Source organism: Mesoplodon mirus (assembly GCF_964341445.2).
Source record: "Mesoplodon mirus genome assembly, chromosome: 18".
Taxonomy (NCBI): domain Eukaryota; kingdom Metazoa; phylum Chordata; class Mammalia; order Artiodactyla; family Ziphiidae; genus Mesoplodon; species Mesoplodon mirus.
The window spans coordinates 51,757,334-51,778,066 of NC_138994.1; the positions used below are offsets into that span (position 1 = coordinate 51,757,334).

A 20,733-nucleotide genomic window follows, 5' to 3' on the forward strand; every position below is an offset into this window, starting at 1 on the left:
GCCAGGCACTTCCGGGATCCGGGGCATTCTGGGATAGCGGAGGACTGACCTCTGGTCCCACGGAGGAGGCGTTCCTGTCACCTCCCGTAGTCTCCCTGGGCAGCCCTGTAGTCCGGCGGCCCCCACCTGCCCTGGTACCCCTCCTTAAGATGGTGGAGACCCGCTTCACCTCGCCGAAGGCGCCCTCCCCACTTGGGCCCTGACGCTGGGGAGGGCCCGGCCGCTCCGGCAGGACCCCCCAGTGAGGGTGCGCCCCGCAGCGTCGCGATCGAATGACAGCAACTCTCACGGGCAGCGAGGCCGGCGATCCTTCTGCTCCCAGGGGCCCCTTGCTCAGTGGCAGTAGGTGTCCCCCCAGCCATCGGGGGAGAAATGACCCCAGCTGGTAAGTGGCGATGTTGCCAAGGACAATTTGTAGGATGGGAATTTGTCCACTTGACAAAAGTTAAATTCCCCGTGTGCCAAGCTTCTAGGCAGCGTTTTCTGGGGGCGTCCACACCCAGGGGCCCCTTGCTCAGTGGCAGTAGCGGGGGCGGGGAAAAAGAGCCAGATTAGGCAGTGACCCGCCCTGGGGAAATGTTGACTTTCTGAGACTGAGTAGCTGGAGTGGAAGTCACGGTCCACGAATGATGAGCTGTGTGATCTTGGACAAATTACTACATCGGCCCTGCTTACCCTGCAAGGATGTGGCGAGAGAGAAAAATTAAAAGCGCTATGCAAATTTAAGCTAGTAATACAGGTAATATGAGTGTGTCTAGACCTTATGCACCACAAAGGAAAAAGCCAGGTCACCCTGTGGAACTACTTTTCCTCCAGACACAACGAGATAATTGCAGACAAGGGAAGAGTTGTTTTACCAGTTACACATGGTAAAACTCAATGATGAAGTGTCCCTGGCCCCAATGAGCTTTTTTTTTTTTTAATCAAAATTGTGGTAAAAAAAAAAAGATGGGAGCAATATAATTTCTAACAGTAAAGGAAGGCTTAAAAATATAAATCGGTTACATAATAGAATATTACTGATTCAAAATCATGGTTTTTGAAAATTATTTAATGACATGGGAAAATATGCATAATATATTTCAGAAAGCAAAAATATACAGCATGGTCCGAGTTTACATGTGTGTGTATTTTGTGCCTATAAAAATTATAGCAAGAAATATTACTTTTTGCACATTACTTTTTGCACAAAAGTAATAAAAGTATTTTGCACAAAATATTTTGCACAAAAGTATTTTGCACAAAATATTTTGCACAAAATATTACTTTTTGCACAAAAAGATGGGAGCGATATAATTTCTAACAGTAAAGGAAGGCTTAAAAATATAAATCGGTTACATAATAGAATATTACTGATTCAAAATCTTGGTTTTTGAAAATTATTTAATGATATGGGAAAATATGCATAATATATTCAGAAAGCAAAAATATACAGCATGGTCCGAGTTTACATGTGTGTGTATTTTGTGCCTATAAAAATTATAGCAAGAAATATTACTTTTTGCACATTTTCCCAAAATGTCTATGAGCCTGTAGCATTTTTATAATCAGAAATATAAATGCCTTTTTTTTTTTTTTTTTGCGGTACGCGGGCCTCTCACTGTTGTGGCTTCTCCCGCTGTGGAGCACAGGCTTTGGATGCGCAGGCTCAGCGGCCATGGCTCATGGGCCCAGCCGCTCTGCGGCATGTGGGATCTTCCTGGACCAGGGCACAAACCCGTGTCCCCTGCATCGGCAGGCGGACTCTCAACCACTTCGCCACCAGGGAAGCCCATAAATGCCTTTTATTTTTTTTAAAGGAAATGATAATTTTATCCATCTGTCTTGGATGTTTTTCATTTTTTATATACAGTAAGAAATAATTTATATACAGTAAAATCCACCCATGTCGTTTAGAATGCTGTTTTAATAAATGCATATCGTCATGTAACCACTGTCACAATCAAATCCTAGGACAGTTCCATCATCCCCCCAAATTCTCTCATGCCCCACCTCATCCCCTGGCAACCACTGACTAGATTTCTGTCCCTATAGTTTGACTTTTCCAGAATGTCATATAAATGGGATCATACAATATGTCACCTCTTGAGTCTGGCTTCTTTCACTCAACATAATACATTTGTATATCATCCATGTCGTCGCATGGATCAGTAGTTTATTTCTTCTTGCTGAGTGGTAATCCACTATCTGGATATACCACAGTTTGTTTATCCATTCCCTGGCTGAAGGACGTTTGGGTTGTTTCTAGTTTGGGGCAATTATGAATAAAACTGCTATAAACATTCATATGCAGGTTTTTGTGTGAACATAAATTTTCATTTCACTTGGGTAAATACGTAGAAGCGGGATTGTTGGGTTGTATAGTAAGTCTGTGTTTATAAGAAACTGGTCAACTGTTTTCCAAAGTGGGCTGTTATCATTTTCGCATTCCTGCCAGCAATGGATGAGCGTTCTGGTTGCTCACAGCGCTTATGTTTAATGATGATAATAATAGCTCACATTTCCTAGCCCTTATTATATGCCAGGTACCATGCTAAGTATACATTGTCTCAATCTACATGGCAGTGCTGAGGTTGGTAGTTATTATCATCATCTGCTATTCACAGATGAGAAAATTGGGATGTAGTTAAAAACTAACAAAAAACGTCCCCAAGGTTCCATAACCAACTCTTCCTGCCATTCATTCATTCGTTCAATAAATTTATTGAACGAATAAATGAATGTTCCCGCTGGCAATAGGCACTAGGCCAGGTGCTGGGACTTTAGCAACCGACCAAATAGACCAAGTGCCTGCCTCCACGGAACTATTTCCAGGTATGAAAAGGGTATTCATACAAATAAGCAAAGAATTGTGTTAGGTCTAATGAAAGACAAGTAAAGCATACTATGAAAGACGATATTGATAGAGTGCTCTGATTGGATTTGGGGGGTCAGGAGAGGCTTCTTTGAGGAAGTGACTTTTAAGCTGAAGCAAAGGGTGGGGTGTGAACAGGAGATGACAGACAAAAGGAACAGTATATGCAAAAGCACGAAGATAGAAGAAATTGGCCAGGGTGATGGGACTTTCAAAGCCGAGGGGAGAATGGAACAAGAAGAGGCCGAAGAAATGGGCAGTGCCAGATGGTGGAGACTCTTGAAGGTCATTTGAGAGATGGGAAGCCTTTGAAGGATTGTAAGCAGAGGAGTGACAGGACCAGCTTACCAGGCCTGTCATCAGCCCTAGTCCCCTCATTTTTGTTTTCTCTGCTTCCAAGTGGCCCACAATGTCGTGGAGAGTCATGATACCAGGGTGACCGTCTCCAATACAAAGTCATGCTGTCCCATGGCCACTGATTGTCCCTTTACAAGTGCCTTGTCAACTCTCATTGCATTCCCCCTGCAACCCCAACCTTTCCCTGTGCTGACGCTCCCAACTCCCTTCTCCCCCTTCTCCCTATTTCCAGATAAGATAATAATAATGAATGTAAGTTTGGGTTTAAGAGAGTTACACGGTACAAAAGTCTAGGAAGATAAAAGAGCAGAGAGATAGGTGGACATCAGGTGAAGAAAACTGCATTAAATAGCAACAGGCTAGGGCTTCCCTGGTGGCACAGTGGTTGAGTCCGCCTGCTGATGCAGGGGACATGGGTTCCTGCCCCGGTCGGGGAGGATCCCACATGCCGCGGAGTGCTGGGCCCGTGAGCCATGGCCGCTGAGCCTGCGTGTCCGGAGCCTGTGCTCTGCAATGGGAGAGGCCACAACAGTGAGAGGCCCGTGTACCGCAAAAAAAAAAAAAAAAAAAACTTTTATGTCCTAAATATAACATTGTTCAATATTCGATAGCTTCCTCCACCCCAATCCCCCATGGAGATTTGTTGCTTTGAGAGATCACTCTCACAGCCATCTCTAGTCTCCACATCTTTTCTGTCCGCACTTGGCTTTCTCTCCTTAGTGTCAGTCACACATTTTCAAATGCCTGTGAAAATCTTCACTTTGCTTATCATCGGTTTCTCTTTATCTTTGCCCTCACTGCCCTAGCCTAAGCACATTTATCTGTTGGGTTTAGAGTTTAGCATTTGATGGAGAGGCAGTCCAGTAGTGCAATCGGTTAGCGCCCGGGGTATTTATACAGCATTTTACGGGCAGAATTAATCCACTACACCAAATGACAGCAAATGGTTTCAGGGACTAATACAATATAGTGCATTTACATAGTACTTTAATGAACAGTGTAAATGTTTTCATATATGTTATTATTATTATCTTGGCCAGAAGGCTTGTGGGATCCTAGTTCCCTGACCAGGGATTGAACCTGGGCCCCCTGCAGTGGAAGCTCGGAGTCCTAACCACTGGACCACCAGGGAATTCCACATATATGTTATTTCTTTTTTTTTTTAAAGTTTTTAAAATTTATTTATTTATTTTTGGCTGCGTTGGGTCTTGGTTGCTGCGTGTGGGCTTTCTATAGTCGTGGCGAGCGGGGGCTACTCTTTGTTGCAGTGCACGGGCTTCTCATTGTGGTGGCTTCTCTTGTTGCAGAGCACGGGCTCTAGGCGTGTGGACTTCAGCAGTCGTGGCACATGGGCTCAGTGGTTATGGCTTGTGGGCTCTAGAGCGTAGGCTCAGTAGTTGTGGCACACGGGCTTAGTTGCTCTGCGGCATATGGGATCTTCCCGGACCAGGGCTCAAACCTGTGTCCCCTGCATTGCCAGGCGGATTCTTAACCACTGCACCACCAGGGAAATCCTGTGTCATATTTTAGATTCCACGTATAAGTGATGTTGTATGGTATTTTCCTTTCTATTTCTGACTTCACTTAGTATGATAATCTCTACATACATTCATGTTGCTGCAAATGGCATTATTTCATTCTTTTTTATGACTGAGTAGTATTCCACTGTATATACGTACCACATCTTCTTTATCTATTCAGCTGTCGATGAACATTTAGGTTGTTTCCATGCCTTGCCTATTGTGAATAGTGCTGCTGTGAACATAGGGGTGCATGTATCTTTTTGAATGCTAGTTCTTAGTTTCCGGCATTTACGTTTTCACCTACAATCTTGCTGAGCTGTAATTAATTCTTGGCGTTAAGATTGACTGTGCATGGCACAGGACACTACAGACTTAGCTTCACAGGAATGCTTTTCCTTCATTCATTTCTTAAGTACCAAGCACCTACATAACTGCAGTTTACTACATAGGTTAATAGAGCTCAGCCTATAAAAAGAAAAAACTAGATACTTAAATAGGAGCTTGGGTTGCTATAGATATTATGATGCCACTTTAAAAACAGAAACTGAGGGTGCTAGTAAGGATGAGAATCTTAATATTTTTAAGGATAAAGTTACCAGAAGGGATGAAGGCATTGTCTATGTTTGTGTGCCAAGATGTGTCTATGAACAAACCTGCTCTCACCCCAAGAATTCCTTTCAAAACCAGTGAAAACCCACTTTGAAAGATAATCTACAATAATTAAAATATCAAATCACTTCTGACTTATTAAAAACGAGGTATGTGAAAATCTTAACATTGAAAATGCTTATGATAAGTGAAATATTAATATTCAAAATTAATTTAAAGGGACTTCCCTGGTGGTGCAGTGGTTAAGAATCCACCTGCCAATGCAGGGGACTCGGGTTTGAGCCCTGGTCTGGGAAGATCCCACATGCCACAGAGCAACTAAGCCCGTGCGCCACAACTACTGAGCCTGTGCTCTAGAGCCTGCAAGCCACCACTACTGAGCCCACGTGCCACAACTACCGAAGCCCGCGCGCCTAGAGCCCGTGCTCCGCAACAAGAGAAGCCACCGCAATGAGAAGTCTGCGCACCACAACAAAGAGTATCCCCCGCTCACCACAACTAGAGAAAGCCCAGGAGCAGTGACGAAGACCTAACCACAGCTAAAAGTAAATAAATAAAATTTAAAAAATTAATTTAAAGCATGATCTCAATGAAATATATAATAAATGCATACAAAGAAGACTGGGAAGAATTCTACTAAAATGTTAATAATCTGAGAGTATTATCTCTCAGTGGTGGCATTATTTATGATTATTATTTTCCATATTGCACAGGTTTTACTTTTTAAAGTATTAATGACCAAAAAACTTTTAAAAAAAGGAAGAAATAATATGAGTTAAAGTAAGCAAAATCAATCTTTTATGGAATTACTTATGAGACATGAAGACACTGAAAATTGTTGACCTGATGATTTAAGAAGGCAGCTGAATTTGTTCACAGCAATTTGCTGGTTCTAACTCATTTCAAAGGTAATTTCCTTAATGGATCAAAGTCCTTGAATACTTTTTAAGCTTGTAGGACTCACTCTACCTTTAGTTAGGTGTAGCCATCTGCCAACAAGCAAATTTTTGCATTTATAGCAAAGGAAAGGCGTATGTGAAAGGACTTTGAAAAAACATAGAGCAATACACAAAGGCAAGCACTATATAATCAGCTCTTTCTGTAAATTATGGTTTTTGTTGACAGGGATCATTATCACTGTGTACAAAAGCAAAGACTTTCCTGCGGTGTGCAGCTGTGGCCACTGTTTGCCAAAGCCACGTGCTTGTGTGTGACTGTGCTTCTCGGACTCACAGTTTGCTATTGCAAATAGTCCGGGATAAAACTGAGGAAGCTGCAGTCTGGAAGCTGGCTAAGGCAGGCCTAGGGCATCTTCAACCCAATAGATGTTTATTGAGAAGCTTACCAGCAAGTTACAGTGCTGTGGGGTTACCAAGAGAAAGACCAATAATCCCTGGCCTCTGCCCTGCATATAGTTTTTTTTTTTTTTTTTGTCTGCGCCAAGTGGCATGTGGGATCTTAGTTCCTGGTCCAGGGATCGAACCTGTGCCCCCTGCAGTGGAAGCGTGGAGTCTTAACCACTGGACCGCCAGGGAAGTCCCTGCCCTGCATATAGTTTACATGTATTTTTGAAAAGATCTCACCTAATTCTCACAGCCACCCTGTGAGTTACGTAGAGGAACCCCCATTTACAGGGAAGGGTAGGGAGTTTTCTCCATGTCACACAGCTTCTGAGTAGCAGAGCCAAAACGGGCACTCAGGTCCGCTACTCCTAACCCTGGAGCTGAATGCCATGGCTGCCTCCTGGACAGATAGGCCCCACCTGCCCATCAGGAGCATTCTGTCTGGAGGGGAAACACAAATGCAGGTATCAGTGAAAGGTGTTGATCAGGTGGTGTTACTGAGTGCAAAGTACAAGAGGAAAAAAAAGGGCAGGCAACTAACTTCCTCCTGGCCACACTCTGAATCCTGAGAGCAAGCTGCCTCCTTGAAATGCTGTCTGGCTTTTGCTGATGGTAGCCTGAAGGGAGCGATGTTCCATTAACGGCCATCACTGTCTTTCTCTTTGTCTGCCTCATTTCATCTTTCTCTACGTCTTACAGCCCGTTTCCTCTTGTTCGCTTGTTGTGAATTCCAATCTCTGGATCCGTATCTCTATGCCTGTTTTCCTGTGTTGAAGGCTGTATCTTGGTCTTTTTATTCCCTGTATCTATCTCAGTCTCTTCCGATGGATCTTCTTTCTCTGCTGTGTCTGTCTCTCCATGTCTCTTCCTATCACTTCATTTCTCCTTTTCTCCTCGTTCCTGCTCTGTTTCTGCTTCACCTGTCCCTAATGCAGAAAGGAAGTGAGGTTCTAAACAAAATAATTTTCATTTCAGTAATGTTTCATTTTCTCTGTTATGACTTCTAAAGTAGATGAGTGGATGGAGACCTCCAAGTTCTCTTTCAGTTCAGATGCTTGATGTGAAGATGTTTCACGTGTGAATCTCAACCTTTTTTCCGATAGATGCAAGGTAGCAGCCCACACATCACATAATGATATTCACTTGAGTATTCTCAAAGCATTCTATAAGTAAATATGGAATTTTCAATTTAAGGTTGGAGAAACCAGGGAGCAGACGTGGGGAGAGTCGTGTATCTTATCCCCTAATGGTATCCAGATTGGGATCTAAAGGAATGGAAGAGATGGGGACAGAAAAACAGGATCATATACCTCAGTGGCAGAAGAAACCACCTAGAAAGCCCACCACAGCCCTCCCAAACTGGGAGCTTTATTAGTTCCCATTCAAGGGGTGTAACTCTGATTCGGTAAAGAAGTCTTAACATCCAGTAACCCAAGCTCACGCCTGAAACCCACAAAGGAAGCATAATCAAAACCTCCTTAAATCCCAACCCTACAGCATGAGGTAGTTGAAATCACCCTGGAACACGAATCAGGAGTCCAGGGTGCTAATTTGAGACTTGCCACTTCGTAGGGTGGCAATTCAGTTTACCATTTGCATCCAAGTCTCCTTATCTATAAAATGAAAATAATATGTTCACCTACCTCACTGGGTTATTTCGAGAACCAAGTGAGATAATATATGTAAAGTGCTTTGAAAAATTATAGTTATATATAAATATAAAATGGCGTTAATAATAGCAGCATCAGAGCCCATAAACTCCACCCCGCACATTTATATTTGTGGGTAAACAATTAGGAACAGTGGTTATTACTCAGAAACCACATTGTGAAAAAGAATTATGTACTCTCTCCTTGCTTATCAAGTTTGAAGGCAGAATAGTCATTAAGCACATTGACCTTGAAGGCAGAAAATACTGAATTCAAATCCCAACTCTGCTACCAGCAGTGTGACCTTAGCAATATTTTAGTTGCTTTGGGCCTCATTTTGCAGACACACACTCACTCACACAGAGTGAGGACAACAGATTTTTCGTGAGGAACCAATGAGATAACTCATGCAAAATGTTGGATCCAGTACCTGGCACATGGTAAGTACTCAATAAGCATTAGCTTTAAAAAGTATCCAACATCTCTTGAGCGCTTGCAATGTGCCAGGTATAACTTAGGAAACAAAACAAAAAGATTCTGGGTTTTTTTGTTGTTGTTTTTTGGGGTTTTTTTTGGCCGTGCCAAACGGCATGCAGGATCTTAGTTCCCCAACCAGGGATCGAACCTGGGCCTGCCAGTGAGAGCACCTAGTCCTAACCACTGGACCGCCAGGGAATTCCCGACATGGTCCTGCTTCAAGGAAAGCGCATACAAATAAAAACCAACATGCTCACTACTCAAATGCAAAGGCAGTTTAGAAAATGAACTTATAAACCTGCCTGGAGAGACAGGTAAATTGAAACCTTCTTGCAGGAGGAAACATTTGACTCAAGACTTCTGAAGGGTGAGTAGAAGTTTGTGTAAAAACGAGCTTGATGCTTTTTGACTTTATCGTTTGCCCACTTGAAAAGCCAGGGCTCACTTTATGCTTGTTGCCCTTCTGGTGATTCAACCTAAACATTTTGGTGACTTCATGAGCATGGTGTTGGAAACTGATTTTACTGGTTATTTTCTATGCATGAAACATCTGTTGTTTTGTTTTCATTTCATAGACTCCTTAAGAGCTGTACAAACGACTTCTTGCATAGGGAGTAGATTGATTCCCATCACTGAAAAGTATTGGTATCCTTGATGTATGTTGCTGACCCCTTTAAGAAGAGAAGGCAGGGAGGACTTGTGACCACTTGTCCCTCTCTGGAAAAGCTGGAGCTGGAGGTGACTGGGATAAACGGGTAGGGAGTAGAAATTGCAATGCAGAAGGATTTGTTGTTCTGGAGAGAATGGAAGATAGCTGTCCTTTACCCACATGCAAATGTGAATGTACAGAAAGCTTTTTATTAGCCAGATATCTTGCTACCAAATTGAAGTATCCTTCTTATTTCACCAAGGGTGTTACTGGTGAATTTGGGAGTTAGAGATGTTGCCCTAAGTGGAAGAAATATCAGACTTTTCTTTGGGTTTTCTGCTTCCTTAATGTTGCTTCCTAAATCCCTCACCTTAACTACATATACGACGACGTTAAAAGCTGTGTTTACATCGGCTTCTACACCAGCAACAGCCATGTTAGAGAAATTTAATTGACATCTAAAGAAATAATGTTACCTTATAAAAGTCGTAGAATCTTAAGAATTTTGAGCTGGAAGAACCTAAGAGAACTTGTAATTCAGCTTTTTCATTTCACAAATAAGGAAACTGGCCCAGGGAGGCTGAGCCCAGATGTTCCAAAGTACTCTTATGGGGCTTTGGTTAGCATTTTGCATGATGGCGATTTGAAGAGACCCACAGTACCTTTCAAGTGCTGTAGACATAAACGAATTGTCTTTCCCCCCACATTCGTAAGCTGAGGAAGATACAGACCAAAGTAAAACTCTGGCAAGTCCCAAGAGAAGAGAAGCCGGTAATACTGAAGTTACTGTATTGGTGCCACGTGCCTGGTGCTGAATGAAAATGATTCGATTCCGCCCACCCAAGTTCAGGGCATTTGGCCCGAGAACTTTGAAGTAAGGACAACGCTGTCAACAACAACAACGAAACAGTCACCAAGACGGGACAGCATCTTGACCCAAAGCCTAGAGACAGTACCGCAGTACCACGGAAAGTCTGCAGCCGTGAGATTCCACCTCGATGTGTGGCTTGAGAGAGGAACTGCTGGATCGATGCTCCTCTGGAGAAATTTCGGCGGTTGGCAGGACGTGGAAAAGCCATCTCTGGCCGGCAGAAAGACCATTTCCTTAAGCCTCCCACTTGGAAGCGGGAGTGCTTCATAGATAAGTCAGGCGAGCAGACGGCCTCAAGCCCACCCGCCCTCTCCTTCCTTCGCCGGGAGAGACGCCCACTGCCCTGTTCCCGCCGGGCCACGCCCCTGCCCCGCGGGCTCACCCCACCCTGCTGGTCGGGGGGGTCTAGGCCCGGAGCCTTTTCCTACCTGGCCCTGTCGGGGCCTCCCCCACCCGCCCGCGTCGCCCGGTGGGCAGGTGCGGGGCAGTTCGTCAGCCAGGCGGGTCCCCGAGAGAGGAGGAGGCGTCAGCGGTGACGGAACAGAAGCCCCGAGAGCCTCGGCACTTCCTCCACAGCCTCGGCCCGGCGGCGGCCACTCGCGCGCTGGTCGGGTGCGCAGCGTCCGCTCACTCGGGGCCCGGCGGGCAGCACCTCCCGCTGCCGCCTCCTCGCCGGCCGGGAAACCAGGGGGAGCCTCGGGGCCCAGGGGCGGTGGCGGCGAGACCCCGCCCCGCCCGGCCAGCCCGCTCCTATCGCGGTCCGCGGCCTGGTCACGCGGGGAGTGGCGCCGCGGGCTAGGGACCAGCGCCCGGCGGCTGCCGGAGTCGCGGCGGGCCGGGGCCGGGGCCGGGGCCGGGACGGGGGGCGGAGGGCGGAGGGTAGAAATAGGGGCGGGCGGGCCGCGTCAGTCCCGGAGCCGCGCGCGCGGAGCCGACCGAGCCACGCCGAGGGCGCCGAGCTAGGCGGCCGAGCCCGAGCACCCATGCTGCTGCCGCTGGCCTGCGGCTCGCTCTTCTTCCCGGGGCTCTTCGGGCTCTGCACCTGGGGGCTGCGGCGCGCTCGGCCCGCCTGGACCCAGAACGACTGCGTGCTGATCAGCACCAGGTACGGGGCGAGGCCGCGCCGCCGCCCGACCACGCATCCCGGCTGCGCCCGCCCAACGCCGAGCCCAGGGCGGAAAAGGGGGGCGACAGGAAGCGAGGGGGCCGCCTCCCGGGTCCTCGCCCAGTCCACGGCGCGGGCCGGAGCGCTCCGAGGACCCTGTGAAGACTGCCCCCGGAGGGAGGGAGGCGGAGGAGGGTGGAGCGGGAGCAGGCTGGAGGGTGGGGGGCTGCCCACACTGATGAGGACCGGGAGGGACGTCTCCCCGATGCTGACATCTGCCAGCTGCTTTGGGAGTCGGGAGCGCGGCGGCGGCCCTACCGTTTTCCTCGGCGCCCTGGCGGCCTGGAGAAGTCAGGTTGAAGAGTTCTGGCTTCATGCTGTCCATGGGACTGGACTGAGCACGCTTCCCGTCCCCCCTCCCCCCTTTTCTCTTTTCTATCGCACGTTAGGCTGGTTTCTTCAGTGCAGGCTGTGTTGGCCACCGGGTCTGGGATCATCATCATTCGCTCCTGTAGCCACGTGATCACCGACAGGTAACATCCAATGCCAGGTGAAAGCTATACAGATCACAGCGCTGGACTTTTTCGAAGCTTCCGCATTTGAGTGGCTCACAGGTCCTAGTTCTTTATCAGCATGTGCCGTCAGGCAGCTGATTAATGGGTGAAACTTGGGCACCATAACTAGTTCTCTCCTCCTCTCCTCACCCTCAGCATCGCCAGCTTAGGAGAAAGTAAACTGAAGAAATGCTAGACCATGACAGAGCCTGAGTCTGATTTAAGGTGGTGTGTTAGAGGACAGTGTGGTCCAACGACCCAGGTTCTTTATGCGATAGATAAATGTGAAAATTATTCAAAAGTGAAAGTATGGCTTTTGGTTCTTTTAAATGATCTCCCTGGGGTTCTGCTGTGGAGCATTCATTGGCCAAGATAGGATGTGTGGTTAGCAGAGCCCTGCTATGGAAAGGAACAAATCCACCACCCCTTTCCTTACAAATGCTGCTCTTGTCTTTCCTCTGAAAGATAAAGGTGATGAAGAGTTTTCTGGAGCTTTCAGAAAACTGACTCGAATGGGTGTGAAAGTTCAGTCCACAGGCAGGACAGGAAATGTGCATTCAGTGAAACAAATTATAGCGACCAGGCTGGTCTACTTTGTATAGTATTTAGACCTGGGTAACAGTGGTGTGCCCCCCACCCCATTTTAAAGCCATCCTTTCAAAGCCATCCTTTTCACCTGTCTTCCTAGAATCACCCTTTCCTCCTCACAGTTAAGTTGAAGAGCAATTGTGATATGTGCAGGGAAAATTAATAGCCTTTCCTGATCCCTTTCTCATGTTGACTCTTTCACCTGTTGGGAATGGAATGGGAGGGGAGCCCGAGAGGGGCACCTATCTCACTGTGGCCTGCAAACTTAGTGCCTGGCTCTTATTTGGGCTTAACCCTGCCATCACGATGTTCGTGCTTTCCTTTTGCCCTTTTTTTTTTTTTTTTTTTTTTTAGAGAAAACCAGTTATTGGCGATGAATTGTAGATGCTGAGAGAAGATAGGACAAGTGACTTTGATTGCATACACCGAAGACTAACAGCATTTTCTCAGCTGGGTTCAATGTTTATTTTAATTCAGCATTTCCTGATGGTGCAGCAAGCTCCCTCACTGCCCCCAGTTTGTCAGGTCAAACTTGAAACCTGCCTCCTTTGCAGAGATTAAGCTAAGGCAGATGCAGCCCCCACGGCACTTGAGGGCAAGCAGCAGGCAGCTGCTACACATTTCAGGAAGAGATCTGCACACAATTAACTTTCAGTTCTATAGCACGGTTGTGTTCTCCCCTCAGAAGCCATGTGTCTTAGTGGCTTGAGCATGGTAGCAAATCTAAGTTTGGCTTTTAGGGTCCTCCTTTTGTATATCTTTATGCCTTAGATTCATCCTCTACTTGCAAAATAGAGACAGACACCACCTTCTGTGCCCTCAACTTACATGGATGCACAAGGATGCTCTCAAGGCACCTAATCATCTGGAAAAAAAAAAGCCCTTTGGGGTTCATAGTCTGTACATCCAAATATTTTTCTATTCTATGTCTTTTAATTTTAGGCCTTCATATAGAATGTCTGTAGGTAGGAGGGGGTGTCTATGAATCTTCCCAAATTATCTGCAGGGTGTGATGCGGAGCCAGGGGTTTCATCAGCTCCTTAAAGAGACCCAGATCCCTATTTCTCAATGTAAGCGCTTCCTTTTTTTTTTTTTTTTTTTTTGGCCACACCGCTCACTTACATTTTTTTTTTTTTTTTTTGCGGTATGCGGGCCTCTCACTGTTGTGGCCTCTCCCGTTGCGGAGCACAGGCTCCGGACGCGCAGGCCCAGCGGCCATGGCTCACGGGCCCAGCCGCTCCGCGGCATATGGGATCCTCCCAGACCGGGGCACGAACCCGTATCCCCTGCATTGGCAGGCAGACTCTCAACCACTGCGCCACCAGGGAGGCCCTCACTTACATTTAAGTAAGTGCTGATACTTTTTACATTTAAAAGGACCCTCAATGGGAACTGAGAGGAACCTGGCGGTCCAGTGGTTAGGACTCTGGTCTGACTGCCGAGGACCTGGGTTCAATCCCTGGTCTGGGAACTAAGATCCCACAAACTGTGTGGTGTGGCCAAAAATAATAATAATAATAATAATAATAATAAAAGTACTCTCATACTTTTAACTTTCTAATCTTCACAATAACTTTGTCAGGAAAGTAAGACAAGGATTATTATTATTATTTTTTTAATTATCTTCATTTTATAAAAAAAGTTACGGTCGGGCTTCCCTGGTGGCGCAGTGGTTGAGAGTCCGCCTGCCGATGCAGGGGACATGGGTTCGTGCCCCGGTCCAGGAAGATCCCACATGTCGCGGAGCGGCTGGGCCCATGAGCCATGGCCGCTGAGCCTGCGCGTCCAGAGCCTGTGCTCCGCAACGGGAGAGGCCACAACAGTGAGAGGCCAGCGTACCGCAAAAAAAAAAAAAAAAAGTTAAGGTCCAGGCTAGTGCTAGCTAAGATTATAATCCAGATTGCTCACTGGTAAGTCTTCAGGGAATTCAACTAACAGCCACAATTTCGCATCTTATTGAATTGGTACTGTGTGCAAAATTTTAAAACCCTAGGCTCCACTCAAGGGGAGAGGTCAGTTATATTTCAGATGAGTTTTTAATTGCTCTTCATAGTTGTTTTACTTTGGACTTGCTTCAAGAAAGCGATGGAGACCACAGGTGGGCAGTAGAATAAATATTGCATCTTTTTGCTCCATTGGAACTTGGCTGATTAATTTCCCTGAATGTATATTGTTTGCCATTACTTGTTTGCCTGTTTCACTGCTTACTCATTATTTAGTTTTGTTGTGGTAAGTGTGGAATCGTTCAGGAACAAAAATGTGAATGGCACTCTATATTCCCAATGTTGCAGTTCAGTGGACTGGCTCCTTAGGTTAAATGAAGACAAGGTTAAAAATATAGATTTGAGGTCCTGGGCACACCATGTGTAGTCTCTGAGGCTTGGAGCCCTTTATAAGCACTGCAAGCGATTCTGATGTTCAGGTAGTTTTGTGTGTGTGTGTGGTATGCGGGCCTCTCACTGTTGTGGCCTCTCCCACTGTGGAGCACAGGCTCCGGACGCGCAGGCTCAGCGGCCATGGCTCACGGGCCCAGCCGCTCCGCGGCATGTGGGATTTTCCCGGACCGGGGCATGAACCCGTGTCCCCTGCATTGGCAGGCGCACTCTCAACCACTGCGCCACCAGGGAAGCCCTCAGGTAGTTTAAGAACCATAAAACTAAATGGTTTCTTCTACCTAAACATGGGCGCTTGATAAAACTTTGCTGACTTAGTCTAATCCTTCCCAGGATAGTACATAATTTCAATTTAGATTTTTTTTTTTCATGTAGATTTTCTGTAGAGTGACTATTTGGGGAACAAAATTTTGGAAATTGTAGAGACTTCCCTTCTAATCTGCTCTGGGACAGTGATAAACTATCATTTTGACTCAGCAAATATTGATTCAACCCCTTTGGACAAGTAAATGGGAACACTGGTCTTTTGTCCTAGCTTCTCTTTTGGTATCTGTCTACTGTAAGGTAGTCCTTGAGCTCTGCGCTCATTTGCAGAGATATTTTTCTTGAGTGAAACTGGGTTTAGCCATAGTATTGTAAAGAGAGTGGCCAGGGTTACTTCCTGGAAACTCCCTAGAGTGGGGTTGCAAACAGATGCCAGAGTAATGTCCCAACTATTGAGCAACTGAGTAGAGTTAAACTGGAAATACTGGATTTGGGATTTGGGTCACTTTCCAAACCTGTTTCTTGGTGGGTCTGTTGAATCACTGGTAGAGATATCTGTATCAAAGTCAGCTTATACCACAAAGTACCAGAAAATCCATTACAAATGAGTAGCTAAACCAGGCAAATAGTGATGGCAAGTCACTGAAACACGTGGTGCTGAGTGAATCCTTGCTTTCTACCTTTGACACTTACGAGTTTGCCTTGTAATTTAGAGAAGGTTGTTCACTCTCCTTATTGGTCAGCTTCAGCATGTTCATTGTAAAGTATCTGGAGTAAAAACAGCTGATTAAGTACAAAGCTGATGCAGATGTGTTTTAAGAAGAGGCTGGCTGTGAGCCTTCATAACTGATATCCATAATTACTTCTTGGACCATCCATATGCTTTCTTTCAGGCACTGGCTTGCCCGAGAGTATGTCTGGTTTTTGATTCCATACATGATCTATGACTCCTACGCCATGTACCTCTGTGAATGGTACCGAACCGGGGACCAGAGCAGCAAACATTCCCTCACCATTTTTCGAAACTTCCTAAGTAAAAACCGCCTCATGATCACGCACCACGCAGTTATTCTGTTTGTCCTTGTGCCGGTCGCACAGGTAATGGCCTCCCAGGACAGGCACCAGTAGGTTCAGCCACTCGTTTCTCCTGTTGAACTGGGTGTCCCAACCGTCAGGCTGCCCCCTTTTCTTCCCCTTTCCTGCTGCCCCCACTGCCCTCCTGCCAGCTGCTGCCACAGTGTAGAAAGGAATTAAATCTGAAATGTCTGTGATCCTCTTTACTGGCAATCCCCCAGCCCTCTGTGATACCCGAGCATTTGTCAAAGGTTCTGCCTTTAGTTCATACAATATAAAACCAATACATAATACAAAACAACATAAAAATTGTCTTAAAGAAAGAGTAGCTCCATCAACTGGTTATTTGCTCTGATAGTGCCCAGAGAGGGCTGTTTGCATTATTTTGATGTCACAAAAGCACAGACTCTCAAAGCAAATAGCCTCATAATTTCTCCCCAGATCCATTTTTTCCCATTAAAAAAACTCACCCAACAAGGAAGAGAAATGGGAATGCAGAGGGGAGACTAGTAATTCCCAAGTGCCTACCAGGTGACAGGTGCTTGATTTAAAAACTTGTAGCTTGGGGACTTCCCTGGGGGTCCAGTGGTTAGTACTTCACCTTCCAACGCAGTGGGTGCGGGTTCGATCCCTGGTCGGGGAGCTAAGATCCCACATGCTTCACGGCCAAAAAACCAAAACATAAAAAACAGAAGCAAAATTGTGACAAATTCAATAAAGACTTTAAAAATGGTCTACATCAAAAAAAAAATCTTAAAAAAAATTTGTTGCTTTCTAATAATCATTAGAAATTATTAGAAATAATTAGAAATGATAATTAGAAATTATTAGCCCTATACCATAGATGAAGAAACTGGGGCTCTACGAGTTTACGTACCTCGCTCGGTGGTACTAAGAGACAGAACTGCTATCCTAATACTGCTTGCTTGCTTGTTTTGGCCACGCCTTGTGGCTTGTGGGATCTTAGTTCCCCAGCCAGGGATCGAAGCTGGGCCACAGCAGCAAAAGTGCCGAGTCCTAACCACTTGACCGCCAGGGAATTCCCTATACTGCTTTCTTGAAGGGATAAAAGGAGAGGTAGAGTGCATGACATTCTTTAATATTAAAGTCTCTCTTGATTGTGTTGGGACCCTGACATCAGGCATGGGGCCTGGTGCATATTTCGTGGAACTGAACTGGCTTAAGTGCCCTTGGCATGACTAAGTTGGATACCCAAAAGTGGGCTGCAGACTTCCTTTTGGCTGACACTGAAATTCTAGAGAAAGCTCAGTGTGTGATGCAGTTGCCTCTGGACCATGAGGATTCCAAGTGCCCTTGCTATGGAGGCTGCACAGTGTGAACTGGTCTACACTGGCCTGTTTAGCACTTCCATTTCCCTGCATGGTTGCTCAGGGTTACCCTTTTCAATAGCCCTAGTTAGAATTTTCCTTCCAGTGGTTCCTTAACCTCCATTACTTATTTCCCCTTTTCCTCTTTTCCTCTGCAGAGGCTTAGGGGAGAGCTTGGGGACTTCTTTGTTGGCTGCATCTTCACGGCAGAACTGAGTACTCCGTTTGTGTCGCTGGGCAGAGTTCTGATTCAGGCACGTATGAAAGGAGTGGCAGAAAGAGTGCCGAGGGAACAGACTCTGCTTCTCCTGGTAGATTAAGAGGGTCTGGAGAAACTTCTTTAGTGCTACCAATAGTGGGGTAGGAGACCCTTGAACAGACTTAAAGGTCAGTTGGTCTTTTGAGCCAGTGGGATTGAAAAATTGTCCATTTGATTCAAATTTGATCCAGTTCTTCATATATATTTTTCCTGGTCACAGAGTTTCTCTAACCCACCGTTCCTGTGCTCCCGTCAGCTGGGTGGCTTAGATCAAATTTCACGTCACTGTTGGAAACAATATGAGGCTCTCTGCATATACAAATACGGCAGTGCTCAATCATCTCTTCTACAAGTGTCGGAAAAGGAGACGCTTGGCCTGTCCGTTGTGGGACTCAGGCTAGTCATTCCCTGAAAGTGACCCTGTGCTCTCCTTCCCTCTTTTGCAGCTAAAGCGGCAGCACACGCTGCTGTACAAGGTGAATGGAATCCTCACGCTGACCACCTTCTTCTTATGTCGGATCCTCCTTTTCCCCTTCATGTACTGGTCCTACGGCCGGCAGCAGGGACTGAGCCTGCTCCAAGTGCCGTTCCACATTCCTTTCTACTGCAATGTGGCCAACGCCTTCCTCATCGCTCCCCAGATCTACTGGTTCTCTCTGCTGTGCAAGAAGGCAGTCCGGCTCTTTGATGCTCCCCCAGCCAAAAAGGATGGTTAACTGCTCCATGAGTCAGGCAGTGAGGGCACCTCCTCCACTCAGTATTCCCGTGGACCAAACTGCAGGTTGTGCCCTGCGTGGCTTCAGCCTTCTGGGTATTGATAAGCAGAGGGATTTGAGTTTTTCTAAAGAATATTCCTACCGCCTCCCGCTTCTAACCTGCCCCTTTTGCAAAAGCACTTTTTTCTTAGTAACAACTCTTGGATCCCATCAGACCTCCACTGGCCGCAAGGTGGTTTTAATGTGAAGCCCAAGGATCCTTCCTTGGGTCTTATCTCAAGGGCTCTGGAGGTAGAAGCATGGGGTGTGGAGATAGGTGGACCAAGGTGATAAGGAGCTGGGCACCTGCCTGGTCCTCATATTGGTGGCTCCCCACCTTTCCAGCCACTCAGGGAGTATCCACACGTACTGGGCCAGCAGAAGCAAGTGATGGGTTGGTTCTTTTCTTGTGATGTTGGCCTGGGAAGATCATTGTGGGTAGGTAGGTTTTTTATTGTTTACTAGGTAACCTGTTGGTCATTTGCCTTCATCCTTTCATCCATGTGCCAACATTGAATTCTCCTGTTTACCGACTTCCGATCAGGAGTCTCACTGGCAGGGCGGGGTGGGTGGCAGGGAAGGGAACCTGAAGCACCTGAGTAGGTAGGAAGGCCAATAGGTCAGCACCTCTGCAGGCTGACTTGGTTAGACCAGTGTCAAACTTGTGAGCTTGCTGTCAACAGTCACAGATACTATTCCCTTTTTAGCATGTCCCTCAAGCCCAGCCCTCCCCATGTCCACACACACAGGATGCTCTTATTAAAAACTATAGGGGTAAAGTGAAATGATGGCTACCGAGCTATTCACTGGGTAACCCCTCTTTGACACTGTCCTCTTCCTATGAAGCAGAACGGACTGCTGTATTCCAAACCAGGAGATGTCTCATCTAGACTGCCTCCTGGTAAGCCAGAGCTTGTGGTCCAAAGTCTGTTCCTATCTGACCTACTGCCGTTTAGCCACGGAAGGCTGGAGAGCAAGAGTGCAAGTCAGCCCTGGCCAAATTATGTTCTGTGGACTGACTCCTTCACCCACCATTTAGATAGGATCCTCTGGTGCCAACACTTATTGTTCCTGAACAAGGATGGGTTTTAGAAACTGCTACCATGAAGTTTTTTCCCCAAGCAGTGGTGAAAAACTAGATTTTTAAAAGTGCCTTTTAATCCACTGTTTGTGAACTTTTAAAGTACTGAGTGTGTAACAGTGTCTCCAATTTTGACTATTTCAGTCTTTAATGGGTGCCGTTTAAAACACAAAACGCTGTAATTTTTTTTTACCGTTTTGTTTACTATCAGTGTATCTTTATAAATCACCCCTGTGGTGCCTAAATTGCACTCATATTTTCCAACTTATTCTCAGTTGTGAAATATATCCGTGCCGACTTCTGGTGAGGCCTGTCCTGTGACCAACTTGAATGGCTGCTGTGTGCTATTGTTTCTGTTCTGTGCTCTTCTCCGTGAAACTGGCAGAGGTGGGCTGTTGCAGGGGAAGGGGGTGCGTGAATGCCGTCAGCCTCCAGCACAGCCTAGCTCGTACCTCACTCTTAACATGTTTCTGTAACTCACGGTGCCAAGAGTACACTGCAGAGTTCTAGAGTTCTAGCCCAGTGGTCACGTAACTTTAGGCCCTTTCTTCTCTTCCCAGGTGAATCCCAACTAGGAGTCAGGAGGGTGGAAACCCAACTGTAGGCCGCAGACAGAGCCAGCCCACTTTAGGTGGTGGTGGTGGGGAACTTCAATACTGCCTCACTGTGATGCGGGGTATGGAGCTGTCCTTCCTTGCCTCCCAATTAAACACTTCACTAACGAGTCCTCATGGTTCTGGAATATATCCTGGGCACGCATTTGCACACACCGTTCCCTGCTCCCACATGTTCTTCAAAACCGTGACAACCGGGACTACCTCCCTGGTGGCGCAGTGGTTAAGACGCCACGCTCCCAGTGCAGGGGGCCCGGGTTCGATCCCTGGCCAGGGAACTAGATCCCAAATGCATGTCGCAACTGAGTTCGCGTGCCGCAACTAAAACAGCCGGCGAGTCACGACTAAGGAGCCCGTGAGCCACAACTAAGGAGCCCACTTGCCAC

The 20,733-nt window shown here is 46.5% G+C and overlaps 1 protein-coding gene across 4 annotated transcripts; it reads left to right on the forward strand.

Moving 5' to 3' along the window:
* The first annotated feature begins 58 nt into the window (after nt 1-58).
* On the forward strand, nt 59-20,064 carry TLCD3A (TLC domain containing 3A). 4 transcript variants are annotated; one of them, XM_082605580.1, is made up of 5 exons: nt 61-385; nt 11,887-11,970; nt 16,130-16,334; nt 17,797-17,892; nt 18,344-20,064. In XM_082605580.1, the coding sequence occupies exons 1-5, from the start codon at nt 273-275 to the stop codon at nt 18,611-18,613; spliced, it is 768 nt and encodes a 255-aa protein (XP_082461706.1). In that variant the 5' UTR covers nt 61-272; the 3' UTR covers nt 18,614-20,064. The 4 variants fall into 4 exon arrangements, with proteins under 4 accessions (XP_082461707.1, XP_082461706.1, XP_082461708.1 ...); XM_082605582.1 differs by lacking the exon at nt 16,130-16,334 and adding an exon at nt 9,388-11,437 and having other exon boundaries at nt 258-385; nt 18,344-18,476; XM_082605579.1 differs by lacking the exon at nt 61-385 and adding an exon at nt 11,188-11,437.
* Nucleotides 20,065-20,733: the final 669 nt, after the last annotated feature.

Coding starts and splice junctions, on each gene's coding strand:
- TLCD3A (XM_082605579.1), top strand. CDS start 11,316: ATGCTGCTGCCGCTGGCCTGCGGCTCGCTCTTCTTCCCGGGGCTCTTC. Junction 11,971..16,129: donor AGCCACGTGATCACCGACAG/GTAACATCCAAT, acceptor GCTTTCTTTCAG/GCACTGGCTTGCCCGAGAGT. Junction 16,335..17,796: donor TCCTTGTGCCGGTCGCACAG/GTAATGGCCTCC, acceptor TTTCCTCTGCAG/AGGCTTAGGGGAGAGCTTGG.